Consider the following 22,941-nt stretch of genomic DNA (forward strand, 5'->3'; position numbering starts at 1 on the left):
AGCTTTTCCGTTCGGACGACTTGACCATATTAATCAAATCAGTAGATAATGATTATTAATGTATACTTGAAGTCCTATGTTTTTTTTTTTTAATTGGCAGAAACCTCTGCAAAATGATACTGACAAATAGTTACTCTCACAAAATGATCTCCATATGAACTCCATACTGTAAACAATCAAGACACAGTTCAAGTATGATTAAGTATTCATGTCTATGCTTGACGTGCTCTGTTTAAGCCTGTCCTCTCTTTTTCTCTTTGTGTCTCATTCACAAGCATGCCTTAACTTACATTTGGGCTTATTCTGCAGGTGAAACCACTTTTTTCTCCCTCTAATACAGTGGTCACCAACCATGAACAAGAAAAAACACATTTGCAATGAGCAGGCTGGATATGAACTGCTTCATTTATCAACTGAAATTACAACACAACACTGACAATCTTTGTTTTCAGATCATTTGACAGTTGTTTTGAGGCCCCCATGTTGCCACTCTTCAGAGGAGAATCAAGGAGAAGCACATCTTGCAATTGGCTACCTTAGATAGTTTTTCTAATGATTGAATGCACCTTTCTATGGAATTGAAGGCTTAACAAGCTAATCAGACTAATTATGTGTTGCAATTAACTTACATTTGGGCTTATTCTTATTCTTTTGTCTCCCTCTAATAGATGTACTCCCTCTGCTATCCTGCACATTTACAGCAGGCACACCTTTAAGACAGAGCAAAGATGGAGCAAAGATGACAACATACAGTATGTCCCAACAAGGCCTGAAGATAAGCCTCTGTATGAGGACATCTGAGGCATGAATGCATGAATCATGCTAATAGGCAACTAGGCATGCATGAGTCAGACTTATCATCATGAGATTACTTTGTATGTGCATACATTTATTTCAGTGCTTTTTCTATACTGTATTTTTGTAACTATTAACAATGACTTAAACATTGATTTTGTCAAATATCTGCTGCCCTGCGGTAAATACTCGGTGGCCTATACATTTTTTTCCGCCTGGTAAAGCATGAATGGGTCTGCCTCTTTCACATACTAATCCCATTAATGTATCAGATAAAAACAACATGGGATGGATAATTAATTTTCATTCACACTCAGTCTTCCATAACAATAAAATAATAAGTATCATGTATTTCCACCTGATGCAGCCACGTCAAAGTAAACCGTTTTCTTTCCGCCACTGGCAGGTTCATAATGTAATTATAAGTGCCTGACTAAATGGAAAGGATTCCTACAGAGATAGACATGTGTCTGTTTACCTCAATAACTGTAAAGAACAGAAACAAACTACAGAAACTGTAGAACCTGTAATTTCCTATAGTTTCTTTACAGTTATTGAGGTAAACAGACACAGGTGTATCTCTGTAGGGATTCTTTCCATGAATGCTGTTGAGTTCAGTTGAGCTTAAGCATATTACCACCCTATTGTCTCTAAGAGGCTATGACAGCTATAAGCTATGAAATTGTGGGTTACAAGGGAGATGCTGTTTATTTCCCATTCCAAGCATAGTGATGTGGTCACAGTTCAGTTTGTCTAGTGGACATATTCAACAAAGTTAAAAAGCAAAAACAAAGAGCAAAAAAGGGTATTCTCTTTTATTCAATCCTAATTGTAATGTCAGTATTTCAAGGTTGCTTTGTGAAACAGTACAGATGGCCATGTTGGAGTCCAGGAATATTGCCTGTTTTTTTCCTTCTTCCACCGTGATTGGCCAGCTCCTTTCCCCCCAGGACTCTGGTCATATAAAAAGCACAGGCAGGGTGGAAGGCTGCACTGTCACTGCGTATAAGGATTGCACTCGTCACTGAACACACACTCTCTCTCTGTCGGATCTGTACTCAATATTGCAACTATGTGTAAAGGCCTCACAGCTTTACCGGCAACCTGCTTGAAAAGGTATGGACATGATCTTGTCTATTCTGATTCAGACTAATAATCAGATGAAATGATTGTTCATTGTTTATTACTTGTGAGCTACTGGCAAACAATTCAATCCCAGCTGGTTTCTGATGATACTAATATTGATTAACACAAAGAATAGGATCACTTACTTAAATGAACTACGATAATGAACATGTTTAGAAGTTAGAATGACCAGAAGATAAGGTACATTGAAAATATGACACAGAGGAAACGGATTAGAATAGTCTTCTTATTAGTCTGTGTATACGCATGCACACATGTAAGACATGAAAGATGCATGGTTGCAAAGGAATCCATTTGATTTTCTATAATAGTGACAGTTTCTTTCTCTAATCAACGTAGAAATGCGATTGTATTCATTGCTTGTTTTTTTAGAATTTCTTTCACTTTTAGAGACTTTTCCTTTGTTTGAAAGCATAGACATGATTCTCTCTCTCTCTCTTGTCCCTCCCACAGTGCCAAGGACATAAAGCACCGTATCGAAAACCTTCTTCAAAACACTGACTTTCTATCTGACCTGAAAGCCCCGAAGAAAAAGAAGCCAGTGGTGAAAAGGTAAGAGAGGAGAAGGAGGCAGGCGAATTGCCAAAAACACCACGCCTCCTAGGCTTACATGATAATATGCTTTGTTGGAATGGCATCTGTTTGTATGAAATTTTATTTATTTATACAAAAATGTTATATATATTTGTAGAATTGGACAAAAAACACAAACTGATGTCTCATTCAACCATGTCATAGTCAACTGTCATTAATCCTATGAATGGCTATTCACATGAAGAGTTTGTCATATGGGCTCCGGGGTATTATGACGCTGACTATTACAGCTCACATTAGGGCTATTAAATAATTAAGATTGTTTTTGTCTCTTCAGAGAGAATCCCATTGACATTGAAAAATGGAAGTCATCCTTCAATAATGTCATCAATAATGAAGGTAAAGATTGGTGTTTGGAACGACAAACTCAATGCATCTATTAATGTGAAGTGTTGTTTGCAGAAAATATCATTGTTATGATGTGTGACTTGATAGATGGCATGTGTACGATCTGAGATGGATAATCAATGAGGGCCTATAAGGTCTCTCTGCAGGGAGGAAAGCAAAACAGGTGGCCAGTGGAGTATTTTATTCATACAGGAAGTCTAAATTACAAACAAAAACATGTCGTTTGGAAAATGAGAAGTTAGTTGCTGTTTAGTTTCCCCCTAAAGACACTGAGACTTCTTAATTGCCAGACAGTGTGGGAGCTGCAGTCTGGTCCGCAGTTCCCACTAATTTATCTTGTGTCTGTCTTTAAAAGCCGTTCACTTAGTGTGTGTAGACTATGGGTTGAATCCGCCCACCCACCAGACCCCCCAGCCCTGTCCCTGTCTCCCCAGCCTACGCCACCCTGGCTTGCGTTCTCATGGCCCCCCGGACGTGCGCTACGTGTCGTCTGGCTGCCCTGGGTGGCCCCGACAGGGCCTGCTGCTCCGCCTTGGTGGCCTCTTGAGCGTCAGCCACCAGGGGTACGGAGCTGAGGAGCAATGGCCTTCAGAGAAATCCCCCCGAGACGTGGCTCTGGCCACTCTTTCTAAAGCTTCCTATAAACTAACCCCAACCCCACACCGCCCATACCCCATGTCCCTAGTGTCTTAACCCTGGAGCAGACCCAGGGAAGGGAACAGTTGGGAGGGGGGACTGGAAACACATCACATGATGTCTCAGGAATGTCTGTGTAGAGATATCCTGGTTGTCATGTTATTAGATAAAACAGAAATAAATTTAGAAGCAAAAAAACTGTATTTGAAAAAACAGTATCCTGCTTTGTCATGTTACATTAATAAGGCAGAGAGACATCAGTACTTACAAATTGCCATTGTGTATGGTTTTATTCACAAATGTCCCTCCACATAATATCAATCAAATGATTTGTCTTTTTTAGTTGGCCTGGCAGCTTTCAAAGCCTTTCTGAAGTCTGAGTTCAGCCAGGAGAACATTGCATTCTGGATGGCCTGTGAGGAATACAAGAAAACCTCTGCAGATAAAATGGCTGCCAAAGCCAAACAGATATTTGATCAATATGTGGAGATGGACTCCCCTGGTGAGGTAAGGACCATATCAAACAGCTGTCTTTAAAGCAGTTCTAGATATACTGTATATTTACAATTAATAGTTATATATTTACAATGTACTGTTTATTTACAATTCACTATAACTAGTAGATATAGATTTGGAAATATGAACACCATCAATTTGTTTATCATCAAACTTATATTCCTTGTTTTAAATAACACTGCAATCACAGGATAAAACTGATCCATTTTAGTGAAACAATATCCCCTGACTGTTCCACAGGTCAATTTGGACTCAGCCACTCGAGAGGAGACCAGAAGCAACCTGTTGAGCCCCGATGTCACCTGTTTTGATGAGGCCCAGAGTAAGATCGTCACCTTGATGGAGACAGATTCATACAGGCGTTTTCTGAAGTCAAAACTGTTCCTGAAATTGTCAGAGCACTCTTGGAAGCTCTTGTGGCCTCGACAGGGGAGTAAAGAGGGACCTGACAGACAGCAGCCATCTCCTGCTTTGCTGTGCATGATTGACTGGTAGTTCGTTGTGTTAGACAGCATTGCGCCCAGAACATAGAGTGCTTACATGCTGAATTCAACTTCTGTATCAAGTATGAATTAGTGAATTGTGCTCTTTGACAGATGACAGGCTCTTATAACATGACCGTGATGGCTTTGCAAGTATTTAGCCATGGATAATAGGAACCTTCACCAAATATACTGTATGGTCAAAGGATATTTGAAATGCTTAAAGCCACTGATTTTTAACTACCTCGCTGACTTCCAGTTTCCAACCCAAATAGATTGGGAGTCAATCCAAACCTTTCAATTCTACATTCCCTTGATGTACAAAGATAGATGGTTTACATCTAACTCAATAGTTTGACTGAATGTTGAGTACAAAGCTGTGGTTTACAAGAGAATTACTGTTACAGGTGTTTGTGTTGAAGTTGAAGTTGTGACAGAATGAATTCAAACCAAACATTTCATCACACAGAAAATGATATGGTAAATGTATCCTATGTTAAGCTTGATTGTATAACATTTTTGCAAACAGTCTTATATAAATGGTGGTATTGCTGTCAGCTAACCAGGATACCATGCCTTTGAAGCTATTAAGTTATTAACTAAAAGACATGCTGATTTTTGGATGCTGGCAACCATATAGTCTTATGTGAAAAAGTGATCTTATTAATACTATGTGTGCATTTTGTGGCCGTTCCAATTATTCTGTATTGAAACTAAATTGTAGTGATCGTGTCCCCTATCTAAATTCATTGATGTTACTATACTGAAATGTATTGAGGGCAAATCTGAGATCTTAATCACTTAAGACTAAAGAATGTTATATGTTGTTTTGTCCATAAATGTCCCTCTGCCTCTTTTAAGTTAATAAATGGATGCTGGCATTGTTTCTTTTGTGTTATATTATGTGTGTTTACAGTAGATATATTTACTTATCTTTTTGTTGATTTATTGTTTAATAAAATGTATCCTGAATTATCCCTTTTAATCCCAATTAATTGAATTCCAATTATTTCAATACCAATGTGTCACAGCCCCGTCTGGCTCCTCCTCGTCTCCGTGTGTTACCTGTATCTCCTGCAGGTGGAATTGGTGCAGGTGTTCAGTACTTCCTGACTGGAGCTTCAAACAGGCTCTCCAACTTGGCATGGTGTCCACCATTTTGGATTTTCTTTTGCTTATAAATGACATGGCACTACTCTGATTGCTTTGCACTTACACAATCCAACACGTATACTGACTTTACTTAACTTCAGTTGTTACGTTTATTCTCTTTAATAAATGTATTTTACTTCTTGAAATCCACATGTGGCCTCCCCTTCCATGTTATCGTGGCCCGAGCCATCATGTGTATCAAATAGCATATTTCCATTTGATTACACTCATAGATTGTTTATTGGCACATTCATTTGGTTGATCTTGCTCGTCTAACCACAAACAAGGGGTGCAGTACGTGAGGAGGCCCAATATGAGTCAGAGGGCCCAGTGCTGGATAGGGCTTGCCTGAGCCTTTGGAGATACCCCAGTATGGGGTTTTGACCAAACATTACTTTAGACAAAATGTTACCTTACCTCAACCTGCCTTAATCTAAGCCAAGCAGTGTTCACGCAGGAATAAACAACAAACCCTTGCAATAGTTGCAGTTGTTAACAGTGTCCACAAGACATGTAGCCCTCCGCCTTTTGCTTGTTTTCTTTTCCTTGGTCTCTTGCAGCTAATTTGAATATAATAAAAGGCAAAGACTGTAAATTAAAGTAACATTATGCAACAATGTGACACTTTTTTTTAAGGTTATATTGGCAACTAGTTCTCAAATTCATTTTGATAGCATATGGTCATGTGAAGGACAGATAAACACCTGTGTCTTCCCCACTAGCCACATATGTCCTATGTAGTTCTGTGTTCTGGGCTGGAACACCCAGCAAAAATGGAAGAAAAGCTTTCACAGCATGACATTGCCAGCTATACTGCCAAAAGACACCAGTTAGTGTGTTGGCAAGCTTCTATCAATGTCAACTGGGCTGTTGGTGCTGTTTGCAGGGTTTTTGCATTCCTTTTAGGTAGGTTAGCTTGCTCGTTGTGGAGCAGAACTCCGCATTGCTGCTTTAATATGATACACCACGAGGACAGATATTATAACGACACAGTAGGATTCCCTATGCTTCATCTTACTTTTAATCCACCACACACCAAAACTTAAACAATCGGATGGAAAGCTTCTCTGGTGTTCATTGTGTGCCCCCGACCAAGCAGATTAGAGAATGGGTTCAAACTGTTGTTTGGAAGGCTTGAGTGTTCACTGATGGATGGATATACGGAGGTGTTTCAACAGCACAAATGCAAAGACGGAGGTGGAGGAACATGCTGGCTATTTTGATTGTGTTGTTGAAAGCTTTAGAATAGGCAAAATGCCACAGGACCTGGAATCACTGAAATCAATCACAAGAAAGGCCATTCAGTCGGTCCGATATCTTCAAATTATGTGTTCCAGCTTTCATTGTGTGGCTTGAGGGCTAGCCAGCCATTATGAGATGCTGTGAATTGCAGATGTGAGGTGTCCATAGAAGAGAGATTCTAATCGTTTCTATTGTTTGGGAACAAATAAATACACACAGAATGGTTACACCCACCCACCCACACACACTCGTATAGGCTGTTGTAGTGTATGAATAGAGAAATAGTGTATTTAATTATGTTTTTGAGGCAATTGACCTTTGTATGAACATTTTACTGCATAAATGTTTTATCCAGAGCTGTTTATCACCGGCGATAATTACACAGAAACAGAGACCGCTTAAACTTGCTGACACTGTACAGCAAAGAACAATATATGGAATATCACATTTTTGATACAGTTCTGACATTTAATTTGGATGGGATAAAAACCTTATGGAGTAGTCCAATGGTGTGAAATAGCCTCAAACTGTTTGCATACAGACCTTTCATTTAAGGTACGTATATTGCTTTATCATAGGTGCTTTTTTACAGAACTGTGCTATTACCTACATCTTATCTACAAACAGTACCTCCTTTCACTCTGCATACAGAATATCTAAATTACAAACAGCCCTTCGAATTTGCAAGATATGATTAACATGAAGCTTTGCCAGAACACTCTGTCCTTCCCTCCAATTGGCTAAACGCTTTAACTGCACCTCTGTTCTCCCCATCTCATCTCATCAGTGTTTTGCTTGGGGAGTTAGGCCTGGTCATTAGACCTCAACAGTGGGTTGATGTTATTAAATTCAATCCTGCAGGTTTGTTGTGAGCTGGTTATTATTGTTTGAGGGAGGGGGCATTTTTCCATGTATGTGTGTGCAGATACACGTGCATGCACACACACACACATGCTCAATAATTGAATTATAAGTCAGATATTACTATGAATAAATAATATTATTAATTCTACTAATATTACCCTACCATTCTAATCTATTTCTAATGTAAAACCGATGTTGTTTTCCATACTTTGTGGTGCTTGCATCTTCTTTTTTAGTGACCCAGAACTCCTTAATGTAGTCATGAGAAAATTCCAAACAAGCATAATCAAGCAAGTCTGACCTTAGAACTGTTGTCAGTGAGAGAGAGAGAGTGCACTGCGTCATCTAATCTTTCAAAGGGAGCCAAATGAGCACTAAAACCCCAGTGCATTAACCCGCCTGGCCTTTCCAAGGAAATACTGCCCAAGCTCACCAGGCTTTCAAGACCTGACGAAAACAATAACTATTCATACAGTTTTATTGTAACTATCAATCCTGCTGCCCTATATTTAGAGTCTGAGGAATGCAAACCCTTGTGCTAGTGTTTCAAGCAAACAATGTAAATTAAGCTGAAGGAGTCTGGAGTGGATGTCCCACCAGACCTTACCAACTGCCTGCTCCACACCAATGACCAAATGAGCAAGGTATGTGCGTGTGCTTATCTTCCCATCGCTCCCTGAGTGCATTCGCAATCGGCTGTCTGGATGTGTTTGTGTTCCTGGGAAATATTGGGAAAGATTTTTGTCCTCCAGTCTCTGGGGAATTTATTGAGCTGGCTAAGCTATATCATACACATGTCTCCCTTTTCGAGCCCAATGAGAGCATTACTCAGCCACGTAGCTCACAGAGTGACATTTGTTTGGTGAAAGTAAGACACGACCTACGACAAAATCAAGCAGGACAGACCACATCACCTGGGTTATTAAACACAGGTATTAGAAAACATACTTCGCCTCCAGCAGGCAGTGCCTGTGAAGGTGTAAACATGTGGACACCAGTTATTTCAGAGAATGCTCCTTTTCCCCCACGTAGTGTTTCAGCGAAACAGGGAAAACACAAATGGGCTAAAACATTAAGACTATATCCTTAATGTTTAATGCATACAGTTGGGTGAATTCTCATCCTGGATTATTGGATGTAGCCAATGAGAGGAACTCTCTGAACATGTCGCACAGATACACACAGGTCCTTGATGTGGAAAAACTTCAGCCATTTTTAAAAAAGCTCAGTGGAAAGCAAGAGCATGTCCGTGAGCCGTACTCATCCCCTCGGGTCGCCCAGCGCCGGCTTTTTATGGGCTATTTCTAGGAAGAAGTGGGGTAATGCTTGTGAGCATGTTCGCCGGCGCTGACAGTGTTTGCTTTGGCAACGTCTCCCTCGTCCATCTGTTCCTGCTCACTCCTCCCCACACGTCCTCATGCATTCATGCTCTCTTTTTCTCACCATCCTTGCCTCTTTTCTTTTTCAGTCACTCATCTTTTGAAAACACCCGGAGTAGGTTCTTGCAGGAAATTGAGAGAATGGAAGGAGCCAAGAACCTTGGAGAATATTGAACAGTGCTGCCCACGAGGACTCCAGCACACAATTATGAATAGTAAGCCACCCAACAAAGCAAACAGTAAAGTGAATATCATCTTTCTCAATTCTTGGATATCTAAATAGATTAGACCCAACATTTTTGATATCCAAATGCTTGACACAGAATAAGTGAGAAATCAAATTTATATGTATATATATTTATAGTATTTTTTTTTCATTTATGACAATGAAAGAATGACATGATCTTGCCATGTTGTTCTGGGATGAATTCCAGCTCTGCATTTTTGAATAACTTAAAATTAAATACCTGCATATCATAGATATTTACATAGAAAAATAAATACATCCTCAGATATTTAGTGTATTGATGCATTTTTATATGGTTGGCTACACAAAATACATGCACATTCTACGTCAAATATAATGTGATTAGCATAAATTAAGTCCTTAATATTTGTATGTTATTATTGGCATCTTCATCAAATAAAATAATCAAAATTGAAATTGAGAATTCTGTTGATGTAATGACATGTATTGAAGTAGTATATTTAGCAGAAAAGAAACACTAGCCTTGGTACCTTTGGCTAACTCAGTCTACATGGCTAAATCTGATGAAACAATTCTGATACCTTTAAACTGGAAAGGGAGGCCCTCAAAAAAGGCCCTTTATTGATTTATTGATTGATATTCTCTTGTTTCAAATGGGCTTGATACTTGGTAAACATGGGCTTGGTAAAAAAGAGTTGAAATAAGAGTTTGAAAGAGCAGAATTACCATAATTGTGAACTCCTGGCCTGCAGAGTTCAAATCATTTGAAGTGACCAGGCAAATAATAAGGACTTAAGATGCCAATTGCTATAGGTATATATTGTGAGATACGTCGTGTAGTATTGTATAAAGACACCGCACACATATAATCGTAAAAATACTGAGCATAATAGGGTTTATAGTGATTATGCCCTGATACATGCCACAACACATCTTAAACAGCAGGCTTATAATCTGAATCTTGCCGATAGAAAGCTTTTAGAATTCAGGATAAGGTTTTAGTACGTTCCAAAAAGAAAACAATCAGTTACATGTGTTATTTAAGAGTCAAGGGGAGACAACAAAACCAGTCAACGTGGATTTTCTACAATCTCAGTGGTGGAGGAATAGGACTAAACTGAAATATTTGGCAATGCCTCAGGATGTTTGTCATGCCCAAGATCCACCCAGTTCTCTGTCAAGATCTGTTCCTACTTGATATTCCCATCTCAGCAACTTGCAGTGCAGCGCCAGGCGCTAGGCACAAATCTCTCTTCTCTGTTCCCAGGAAGGCTCTCCTAAGGCTTCCAGAGGCTTTCTTCAAGGTTACTTAATACTAGTCTTACTGTGTGTGTGTGTGTGTGTGAGTGTGTGTGTGTGTGTGTGTGTGTGTGTGTGTGTGTGTGTGTATGTGTGTGTGCTTCATGTATCTGTGTCTGAGGGCCTATTTATTGAGTTATTAAACTGGCCCTTTTGAAAGGACATGTTCTGCTTCCCACCCCTAATCTAAAACTTCATTAAAGTTTGTATGATATTCTCTGGGGCCCTTTCTCCTTTCAGCAAGTCACTTATCCTGTTTCTGGACAAAAAGTTCTAAAACGTTTGCTGAGTCTACATAAATGTTGTTATATTCTCTTATGGGACCAAAGGTGGTTAATGGTAGGTCTGACATAAAGCAAAATGTTGCTGTAATAAAAGTGCTGTAGTGAAGTGAATGTGAGTATACTGGATAATTCTGGAATATTCCATTTAATTGGGGAAACATAATAGCATTTGGAAACACCAATTTTCTCAAAATGTGTGATATTTTTGTTCTCCTGTGAATAATTTATTAATATTTTAGTAGGCTGCAGGGAGACAAAACAATTTCAGACCTACAGTAAATTCAGTTTTGCTGAATATTTTAGTCTACCTGTCCAAATTGTCTAGCACGACATTTCTTTGCAGTTTTTCCTCCTGTCCTCACAGGAATAGATTACTTTCAAAACCAAACAAAAGGGCATTTTTTTGTGTGCTGCGTAACCTGGGTAACCTGACTCCCTTGCAGCTCTGCCAGAGATTTACTTCATCAGCTCCTGGTACATCTCAGACCTCAAGAACCGGCCAAAGGAGTCCTTCTCCATCAGGGTGAAGATGCGACTCTGGGCAACGTCAAAGGTGGCAGAAGACAGATCAACCAGGTTCCTCAGAGTGATGTCTTTGGTGACATGATCAATATTCACCTTAGAGGGATAGAGGGCAGAGAGGATTGTGATGAATGAGTGATGAAAATGGAAGAAGAATTGTAAACTGTAACAAAGTGGGAGTAAAGGAGAAGGTATATACACATATAATGGGGTGGTTAAATATAGATTAAATTGGTTATAAAACAAATCAATTCATACATTTGACAAAAAAAAAAATGGTAAGACCCATGGTGAGATGGTGAGACCCATACTTTTAACAAAGTGCCATGACTAATTTTAAGCACATCAGTATAAGAGCACAGCATTCAGGCTTGAACCTAAATAAACTACGTATAGCTGAGATATGAGTTGTTTGGCAGGTGCCACTCTTGTTTCCAGAATTTTCTCCACAGTGATGTTGGTCCAAGCCCTGTGGGGAGACGATACTCCAAGAAATTTGGCTAACGTTTGTGCCATCAACCACTCGTCCCTGAACCCTCTATTGTTTCTCTCTCTCAAGCTCTCTTCATTCAACCTCCTTCACATTTGCATTTACGCAATGCTTGCCTGTGGGAGTGAGGGTCTTTAACAGAGAATGGATAGGTGTACTAAGTGTTCATGAGCCTAATAAACAAACAAATACACACACACACACACACACACACACACATAGTGCTGTTCCTTCCAAGTATGTTAATTCCAAGAAGCAAGCACATGAAGAGATCTGCTGGGAAGCCTGAGATAGTGAGTGCTTATCCATCTCAACTTCACTAGAGTATCACCAGATGTTGTCTTCCTTTGAGGTTAATTTGAGTCATTGTGGCCTAATTGGTTTTGCTTACTTCAGCTGGTAACATCAAGTAGACTTATAAGACAATTATAAGGCTAAGTACACTGGGAGTGTGATTACCTGTGAGTTTATCACATAATATCAGTTGTCATCCAAATTAAATGTTTAATGTGACGATAAAAATCTTTCATTGGCTTTCAACCCACCTCCTTAGGCCCACCGGTCTGGATGAAGTCCTCATAGATCTTCCTGGCCTTGTTAGCCATCTTCATGGGGCTGTTGGTCTTCTTGAAGTCCTCACAAGCAACCCAGAACTCAATGTTCTCCTCACTAAACTCGGATCTCAGGAAGCTTCTGAACATGGCCACACCACCTGTGGAGGAAAGTCCACAATTGTATGGAAAGAAAAAACTAAGAACTCTCCAAGACACAGCATTGCATCCGTGAGCCTGATTTATTATTCATATTATGTAGCTTGTTTTTAGCTCTTTTAGGTAATTTGACAGAGGTTAGGTAACACATTTCTGAATAATGAGCAGAACATCTGCCAAACAGTCAATTTGACAGAGCAGGCTGGTTTAGCAAAAGCTGATTGTTTTGAAAGCAAAAGCCTTGTGAATAGTAATTATCCATCAGACAAGGCTGCCGTTAAATAAAAGAATGCAGTGACCCTTTTTTGTTTCCTCGCATTATGTTTTTGTGCTTGTCAGAACAAAAGGGCTGAAAAAATTGTTGCTCTCTGATTTTGTGCCATCCTTTCATCTTGCATTTATCACAACCATCCTTTGTAGTTAGTCTTATTGAAGTTCCAGGGCCATTGTTTAATCATATTGTATGGCAGCAATTCCATCTCTGATCATTTACAGAGATGAATTCAGATGAAAACATGTGCACTGGGACACAGACTCGTATGAGAAAAATAATAAAATAGTATTCCCTACAAAATCCATATTAATCAAACAGATAAAAGGGTGATGCTCTTCTAATTATCATGAATTAATTACACAACACGTTCATTGCAACTATGAACGTTACCTTAATATTTGTTAATGCTGGCATTAATCTCTTTTTTATTAACTAGTGCATGATTGATGTCATTTAAGAACATATTACTTGACACAGTAAACCATGAATTTCTGCAGTATGTTATATTACTCTTGGCTTAATATCACTGAGGTTGATGGATTGTTCATAGTCAACTATAGCATTACCTCATGTTCATTGGCAGAACTCTAATGTAGAGAGTTACCAATATGTTACATCAGGTAGCCAAGCAGGGCGGGCAGAGTTTAAAGCTCCTGTCTGCCTCTGCACGCACTTTATTCGAGATGAGCAAAACAGTTTACGCATTCCAGCGCCTGCTCATCAGTCTACCTGGAGCAGTGTTTGTAAGGTTTCCGACACGGATATACACATACTTGGTGGATGTGGTGGGCTGAGTATCCTGCTCAGCTGAAAAAAAAAAGCATGGACGAGACAGGACGGATATTATTGTTATGGAATATATAACCGAATTATCGGGACATTCTTGCATAGTGCCCTTGCCATGGGAGTCATTTTGGTTTAAGAAGTGCTGGGGACATAAATGGAATTATACATGGTCCTACCCGTCACCGGCGTGTTCGCCTCTGCTATTATGATGAGCGTAGAGCCCAAATACAAAAGCACCCAATTTCAAAGGTTATTAAGCACTTTCTTTGAGAAGCTTTCTATTCATTGTAGTGATATTTTATGTTCTGTTGTCAAAAGCGGTGGGAACGAAATCGATGATTAGCAATTACACAGAATCGATGTTCTGTTTCTTAAATCAAATAAAACACGCATTAGCCAAGCAGCACAATGATTGTGTTAAGCGTTGTTGTTGTGTGAGGTATTGAACAGATTGATTGTACTTTGAGGTACTACTTCAACAGACAATGAATCAATGAGAGATGTGATGTCTTCAGACAAGAACTATACAGCACTGAGAGTTTACCTTATACAGCTTTCAATTTTGGTGTTAATAGTCAACGAAAGCACGAAAAATATTATTCAGCTCAGTTTGGTTTCATATGTTTTAGTCCTTTGAGGTGTAAGAAAGCCATACACTGTATGTAGTTCTGGTGTTACTCACAGTCATTGGCCAAGACCCGATCCAGAGACTCACGCCACTGAACGGCCTCTTCATGGCTGGGTCTTGAGGTCAAAATAACACAAATGAACAATGATTATATATATATATATATATATATATATATATATATGCACAGTATACACAGTACTCAAGTACATAGCCGGTTTCATTATGGGGAGTAAACTCAACATTTTTTCCCTCAAAATCCATACATCCAAAATCCATACATCCATACATAATCTTCCTGATAAAGGAACTGTAACAGTGATCTCATTTACAATGGCAGTGGTCCATGTAATTTCAAGTGCCATTCCGGTGAAGATCTTTACATTTACATTGATGTTTCAAGTTGGGCCACTATAGAACCACGTCTCCGAGCAAGACTTGCGTAAGCTGTTGCGTAAGACAATTGAAGACCTGCCAGTAGACCACGCTTTTTTCCCTGTCAATTGGGATGCAGTTTAGAATATAAACACTCCCCTTGCACTTTTCCATGACAAGCTTTCCCTCCTCACAAAGCTCTCTCTCTCTCTCCCTCTACCTTGCTCTTTCTTCCTCTAACTCTCTCCCTATCTCTATCTCTACCTCTCTCTCTCTCTCACTCTCTCCCTATCAATTTTTACAGGGTATTAGATACGTACTTTTCCTCCATTTAAATAAATGGGGGAATCTTTACGGGATGATCTCACTCATCTCTAGCTTTTACACTGTTCTTCTCAGTGGCACCACCATCACACTTGATACCATATGGTCTTTGTTATCGAAGGTATTTAAAACCTAACTTTGAAATCTTAGGGAAAGGCGATGAATCAAGTCAGGGGGTGCGAATTTGATACCAATCAGATATAGCTACAGCACTTGTGTTAAGTGTTAAGTTATTGCGCATCAAATACTGAAATCCTATCAAATTAGCAACCAACATAATAGCAAAGACAATAGGCAATTTTTATTATTCTTAATATTATTTTATGCTATGGGATATTGGCCAGACTGTACATGGGATTTTATGGATACTCAAAGTGAATGACAGAATGACAATTATGAGTAAATGCAGACTGACTTTTAGCAACAGCAGAGACCAACATCAAATAAATCACTCAAATGATTAACTAACTAATATTATAGCCCTGGCGTCCTCTTTACACAGAGTAGTAAAAGGCTGGGTTTCTTTCTATCATTTATAAAACGTAATTTCAGAACTAAGCAGTAGGTATGGTGAAAAAGTGCTCGAGTGCTGCGGTGGGAGCGCTCCTTACCTCTGAAGCTTCTCCGGCTTCCTCTCTGGTTTCTCAGGATAGGGGATAATCAGGTCAATGGCATTCTCTGGCTTCTGAAGGAGGGTTCCTAATTTAGTCTTGATCTCTTTAGCCCTGAAAGGTGAAAGAGAAAAAAACAAACAGTGTTGTGCGTCAATGGGTTAAAAGTTTGTGCCAAATATATTGTATCAGTCAACATAACTCGTATCTGTATAACTGTTTGCTTACACAAGATGGGAAATGTATGACTAATGTTCAGTTGTTTTGGCAAAAAGTGAGTGAGTTGATGTAGTTACAAAATGAGCAGCAGCATGCACTTATCCAGCAGGATCAATACCTCTTTAAAATGGCCGTAAAGGACTTATATTATTGATTTCAACACACATATTGAGCTGTCCTATCAATAAACCCCCTTTCCTCCTGACCTGTATTTTGGTATGCATCAGCTCTCAAATCATTATGATGAGAAGCGTGCTGAGGCATTTTTAATTACCAAGAGTTTGCCCTGATCAGACTTTCCAAAACAGATCATACATTTTTCCCACTTCATAACTAGTCTGATATGAGGCATAACAATATTGTCTTGGCCCACATTTACTTTCCAGGCTCCCGTAAGTGGCACGTAAGCCATCATCTGTTAAAGCTCTGTATTTGTTAGGTCAGCGTAAGCTTTTTTCGTGACTGTGTTTAAAAATGCTGATTCTCATTAGCAAATGTCTGATAACCTGATAACCTAATAACCTCTGCAGTGCGTCATACTTCAGATTTATCAGTACAACAACATTCACGCAACAGAACGCCACACCAGCTCTAACATGTTCACTAATGATCATCACTAATTATCACTAATGAGGAAAAGCCTCTTGCATTAAGAGGGGTATTATTTTATTTGGACCAAACGGAATGAACTTTGTTTTCGAAAACAAATGTTGTTTAGGGATTAGTTTCTTATTTTTAGAAGAAACTGCTATTAAATGACTAATGGATAGTAGCGGTTGAAGTTAAGTCGGCCATGGTTCGGCATGGTATCCCCTATGGCATAATCTACTTTTAGAGGGCAGTCACAATCACTGCAAGCTGACAGAAAAAATACAAGTGATGTGCTAGATCAGCGAACATGTCCAGTAAGTATATGGATGGAAGTACGGAGCCAGCCCTGAAACACTTTTCTAACTGTGTTTTACTACAGTTCTACTAGAATAAATGGTGCTTGTTCACTCAATGAAGTGCTCTGCAGAGTATAGTGACCATTACTGAAAGTGAAAAGAGCAAATAACAGCTCTGATTCAGTGACAAACATGCCTATGTCTTTCCGATCTACTGTTCAAAAGTCCAACATTCACAGTCCCAATGTTAGTAACTGTGGTTAAATCCCTACATCTATTAAATAACTGCTTGCCTCTTTTTTCACAGCAAATTCAGTTTTTCAACATTTTGAAATTGTACTTCAATGGGAGCTTAATCTCTGGAGTAGTGACATTTGATGTTGGAGGTAAATGCAAGAGACCTCAAGCATGCGGGAAAGACAGAAAAGGCTAAAATAAGGCAAGAAGAGAGTAACCAGTCGGAGATCTCACCTCACCAGACATGTCTGGGGCAGGGCAGCTAATCCTTTACACATTTTCTGAAATCAGTCTTGGTGTGCGAAATGGAATCCTACAACATAAGCTTCTTTCCCTCTGTTCTTTTTGAATTCCTTGCGCAGCTCTGTTTCTCCATGTTTATATAGAAACCATCCATTGGCAGCTGTCCAGAAACTCTGGACCAATCAAAGGCATCTGTACAAAACAACAGACTGTGCTGATTCGACCACACTGAATAGTGGTGAGAAAGGACAGTGAATTAAAAAGTAGTTTAAAAAAAAGTATAAGAGTGAACCGCCATCCGTTACTATTTATTTCCAAAGCATGTGGGAAAATATTTAAATAATGTCTTACAAAGTAGAGCGTAATGAATGTGAGAGGTAAGTTTGGGCTTCACCTAAAACATACACCTCTACAGCTGCGTCACAGCACTTTTTACACTAAATTAATCAATGTCTGTGCCACTATGCGGGGTGCTATCTCCCCCTATGTGCACACATACAGAGAATGTTTATTATTAGCTTCTTCTGTGAGCAGAAAGCACTGTAGAAGGATAATCTCCACTGACAATACAGATATGAAAGATAATTTTAGAGATCATCACAACTAAATGTAATGCCTTGTAAATCAATTTAATGATGGTGCAGTGGTGGGCAGAGTGATCAGTAAAATGATTGGTGCCACTTAATTACCATAGTTAAACTAATTGCTTGGTCTCAATTTCACTTCAGGCCTCAATACTAAGATATGGTATGTTTTGTAGTTATTACTCCTGACATCTGTGTGTTGATCTTTTAAGGCATTCAGCCAGAAATCTATTATTACAGCAGCAGTTCAGTGACATTTCAGAAAACAGTATAAAATGTATAATACATGTAACAATTCTCTGTGTTTTCTCCAAAATCCAGGTGAACATATCATTTCACTAGGCTGACTACAAGAGAATGATATATATTTCTCAATATTACGAGATTTGGTCCAAAATTAAAAGGATAAAACCTTCAAGGTTCAATGGAAGACTGCAGCTGATGACATCCGTCCATTGTAGACTGAAAGGCCCTCTTGTATAAAGATAGAAGGTACAATATGCTATACTTGTATGTCCCCAATACACGTACAGGGTGAGAACAGGCTGCTTTTATCTGAGGGTCTTTGTGTTCCTCGTGCAACCAGAGGTGAGATCGTCATGGTGATAACCATTTCACAAAGCAGAGAGAAAGGAGAGAGACTGCCTAAAAAAAAAAAAGAAACACCAGGTGGTGACAATTAACTCACGGAGATGACGAAAGCTCTTGCTCTCAGTCAGAGAGGAAAGAGGATTAGATGGACATCGTGCTGGTGGTAGGACAGAGTTAGTGGGAGATATTCACCAGTAAAGCCGTCTTCAACTTACCCACTACTAGACCCTTGTCTGAATCCCCCTGCCTCAAGGGTGCTTGTGCCTGATCAAAAGGTCAGGTCAGTGTGGCCTTTCCCTAACCCAGACCTGGGGTGCAAGAATAGTATATAAGAGACATAGTTTTCCATTGAAATAGAGTGTCATTAATTGACAGTATATTTTGCGGCTATATTTAGCATTAGTCAAGGGATGCTGTGTAAACTTATTTCATACTCAAACAAGATTAATAAAATCATCAACTGGTTTAACATCATATCATCATTGCATACTACCATGCAATTGAACCACTGAGTGTTATAAATACATTGAGTGTCACAACTTATCTATCAGAGAAGGAAGGACAAGTGTTACTAAGGGATGGGGACTGACACATTATTGTTCGTGACATGAAATGGAACAAGATGATCTGTCTCATAAAAGTGTCTGATGTTTCAAAAGTATCACCATCAAAATGAACCAAAACTAATATGGCACAGGCAAAGAAAGTAAACAAATATAAAAGCTCATTTAGGCAATTTCGTGAAGCCCTACCAAATCTGGAAAAGTTAATTATATGATGGAAACCATAGCTAATGAGCAGATAATTAATGCTTCATTCATCACGTTCTGAAAGGCACAGCAATTCAGTAATATCAGGGTGACAGTGACATCACACATATTTGCTATTGTTTTGGGAATTTGCATCATGACCTGTGGTGAATGTTCCTTCACAGACCGACGAGGAGCATCATGACCTGTGGTGAATGTTCCTTCACAGACCGATGATAACCCGTTGGAATATTACTCATGTGGGTGGGTTATATGGGTTTAAGCATACCAACAGGATTGACCGTAAATTTAAATTATTAATTTGAGTTAAAGTGTGATTTTCCAAGCAAGATTTCTTTGACCATTTTTAATTAGATGTCCTCCTTCCCACTATGCAGTCTTCATCCATAATTCAAAACAAACAAGGTAGAATGAAAAGATAACTCCAAAACAGTCCTGGAAAATTGGAATTCAAATATCACCCCTGCGAGAGAACACGTACACAAATATGCAATTATGGCTTTGGCAGCAGATCACATCCTTCAAACTGCAAATAGCTCCTGCATCTGTGAATTGCTCATTTAAGGAGCATATTTGATGTTGCTCCAGCTCCTCATCCGCCACTCTCTTTCCACCACCATCCACGGGGCACCCTAAGCTAATGGTCTATTATGCGGTAATCAACAGACAATTAGTAGTTATTTAGCATATACTTAACAAACCTTTAAAATGTCTGTCAAATTAAAACTTCCATTACCTGTTAACCACATCAGCATATGCCTAACATCAACCCCAAATCTACTACTGTTTGTATTCAGTATTCAGTATTCAGTCAGTGACAGAAAGATAGTGTTTATTTTTTATGATGGTCTGTTGAAATGAAGCCAAATCTAGATATTAAACTGCTCGCCGACCAGGTGACAACAAAACACATAGTATACTATGCAATGTGTACAGAATTCGTCTCTGTATCACAAAAAACTGGGTCACACGAGTTATATCAACACTAGCCTTGCATTCATATATTGTTCATAGCATTGATTCCTGATAACATTGTTTTACCCCTTCGAGACGTGACAAAGACCACTGCATTTGTATTTTGAATGGCTTCACTCATTTCAGTGCAAATATCTCTGGCAGCAGAAGCGTGACATAATCTCAGAAAAAGGAACTCTGTCCTATCATGTTTAGGAGATTCTACCGATAGAACTAATAGAATGAATCACCCTCAAGGGACATTATACACTAAATGATGTTGGCCATCTGGCACATCAGAGAAAGGTTAACAATATGGCCACAAGCAATAGCAACCCTCTAAAATAATCATAGCTTCCACCTAAATGCATTATCTACACCATGGATAGTTTTTCCTCTGAAAATGTCTGTCATTCGGATTACAATTTAATGGATGTATCTCCAGGGGATGTGTGCTATCACTGATAGTTAGTCTCTAAACAGCTCTAAGCATATTCTGTATTCAATAAGCGAACTCAACAGATAAAGAGCCAGTAACACTTCTTTCTGTGTGTACCGTTTACTTTTCTTTTAGGAGTGCACAATAGGCAGTTCATGAAGAATGACTTGAAGCCAATTGAATTAAATGGAAATCTTATTTGTTGTCTTGTTGTGCATTGATTAAAACATCTCAAGGATTTTCAAAAGGGATAACTGAGTGGCTGTTTGTCATGATGAAGGGTAGTAGATACCTAGCTAGTTGGCACTCTCCCATATGAGCTAATTTCAATGCAGTTTCTGAATGCATTTGCAAATGCTCTTCAAGGCTCAGGCATGGACTAAGTGGATGGTTGACTTTGTGGATGGTAGACCTACATTGAGCATCTCTTCCATAAGAAACCAAGGAAGACGTATCCCATTGTTCCTTTAATGAATGCCTAAGTATCTGATGTATGGTCAGCCTCATTTCAAAGACATAAAATGCCTATGTTATACATATACTAGTAGGCAGTTTCCTTCTGTGATGCCCAGTTTAGAGTCAGTGTAATCTTTATAATAACGTTATTATGATAACATAAATGTTCAGTGACTAATGGCCTTTCCCACAATCAGGCTTTACCCTGAGGCCATGTGTCCTTGCCAGATCCAGATATTAAACAGGAAAGTCCATCTAATCTCATGCTAGCATTTTTTTTATGTTCCTCCTTGCACACCAACGAACACCAATATTGTCCTATTCACAGGTTCTTGTTGTGACTCCGAGTCTTTGTTTAGTTTCAGAGCCGACCTTTTGAAACCCTACTTCCTTCCATGGCATATGTCAACAGTGGTGGGGCTACGCTAAATCTGCTCCATTGTAGTACGTGACATTTCTTGAAGACTTCACCACCATGACAACAGCTCTGCAGTGTGTTTTATTTCTTTTCTTATTTGCCTTACTGCCCTTGCCTTCCTCCCACACCCAAGACCCCTGCTTCCTTACCTGCTGCAGTGCCCTCTCTGCTTGCACCACTTGTGTGAAAGTGACCAATTTTACACCTACAGCAGTTCTTGCATGAATGAATGAAACAAAGAGTGGTCAAGGCCTTCAATTACATACATCAGAATGCAGACCCCATTAATCTACATGTGAAGCTGTACTGAAATAGAAATCATATTATTTTAAGAGGAGCACGTGGATTCCTCCTTATAAGAATGTTATACACTGAAGGCTTCATTAAAAACAACGGAAAATCCCATTCAAACTAAAAAAGGAACCTGAATGAAGTCCAACAGTTCAAGTGCTCTAGATATATAATCATGTCGCCAGTTGTTCCGACCAGTCTATCCTCTACTTTAAGATTTCACAGAAGAGTCAAGAGGAAATTAAACAGATATTTTCCCAGAACTCTATTAATTGCTTACTTTAAGCCGTTTATTTGCAGAGGCTTTTCCGGGGTGCCTCTCTTTTTAATAAGGAAAGAATGTGTGCTATAATTATTTGTTTTGAATTAGAGAACATTGTCATTATATAACCCCAGATGAAGCTAAGTAGAGCGCTCAGCAGCGTAAATAAATTGTTTTTTTTCCATTGTCTATCCTTAAAGAAGCAAATGAACTGGATGTCATGGAAACACTTTCCATGATGAAGTCCATTTACTCATCTTAATATTGCCCATTTATTTCTGGTGAGCTGGCAACACAACCTTTGGTGAAGTCATGAAAGTGAAATGGTCTCCATTATGTTTTATTTAAGTGTTATATATTACGTTATAAATTAATTCAGTGTATTTTCTTTGGTGTTTGCGCCATGTGAAAAATAATGAGAGAGAAATGGGAGAGGGGCCTACTGGATTTTGCCTGTGCTCAGATGACCTCACATGACATTATTAATTGGAGTTTTCCCCTTCACAGTAGAGACATTCTTATGAGGAACGGAAACACAACAAAATGGATGAGAGTAGCAAGTGTGCTTGATTCTTCTTGGAGGAGTTCTTCCCCGGCAGCCGCAGTTGTTCATTAGCTATTCTCTCGATAATATTAGATCAGTGATCCATTACATATTGTACATTGATAATGCTAGATCAGTGATCCATCACATATTGTACATTGATAATGCTAGATCAGTGATCCATCACATATTGTAAATTGATTTATAACAGATTATTGCAGTGATGTAATATTTCTAGTGGTGAACTGACCATGCTGGTGGAAGACTACAAGCATCAGGCATCATAACAACTTTATGAAAATGACCATGATGCATAAAGTCAAACATTTTGTACTTAAACAAAAATCAAAAGAAATATTAAAGGTTAACAAGAAACTATTG

General features: G+C 39.0%; 2 protein-coding genes across 2 annotated transcripts; one reads left to right on the forward strand and one right to left on the reverse strand.

Moving 5' to 3' along the window:
• The first annotated feature begins 1,757 nt into the window (after positions 1-1,757).
• Positions 1,758-5,508, forward strand: rgs4 (regulator of G protein signaling 4). The gene is made up of 5 exons (XM_012834150.3): positions 1,758-1,911; positions 2,395-2,493; positions 2,813-2,874; positions 3,863-4,026; positions 4,276-5,508. The coding sequence occupies exons 1-5, from the start codon at positions 1,868-1,870 to the stop codon at positions 4,528-4,530; spliced, it is 624 nt and encodes a 207-aa protein (XP_012689604.2). The 5' UTR covers positions 1,758-1,867; the 3' UTR covers positions 4,531-5,508.
• Positions 5,509-9,669: 4,161 nt separating this feature from the next.
• Positions 9,670-17,396, reverse strand: rgs5a (regulator of G protein signaling 5a). The gene is made up of 5 exons (XM_012834165.3): positions 17,243-17,396; positions 15,666-15,779; positions 14,410-14,471; positions 12,503-12,669; positions 9,670-11,563 (listed from the first exon to the last, which is right to left on the reverse strand). Exons 1-5 carry the CDS (start codon positions 17,284-17,286, stop codon positions 11,402-11,404), a joined length of 549 nt encoding a protein of 182 aa, XP_012689619.1. The 5' UTR covers positions 17,287-17,396; the 3' UTR covers positions 9,670-11,401.
• Positions 17,397-22,941: the final 5,545 nt, after the last annotated feature.

This window comes from Clupea harengus, chromosome 10 (assembly GCF_900700415.2).
Source record: "Clupea harengus chromosome 10, Ch_v2.0.2, whole genome shotgun sequence".
In the NCBI taxonomy this organism is placed as follows: domain Eukaryota; kingdom Metazoa; phylum Chordata; class Actinopteri; order Clupeiformes; family Clupeidae; genus Clupea; species Clupea harengus.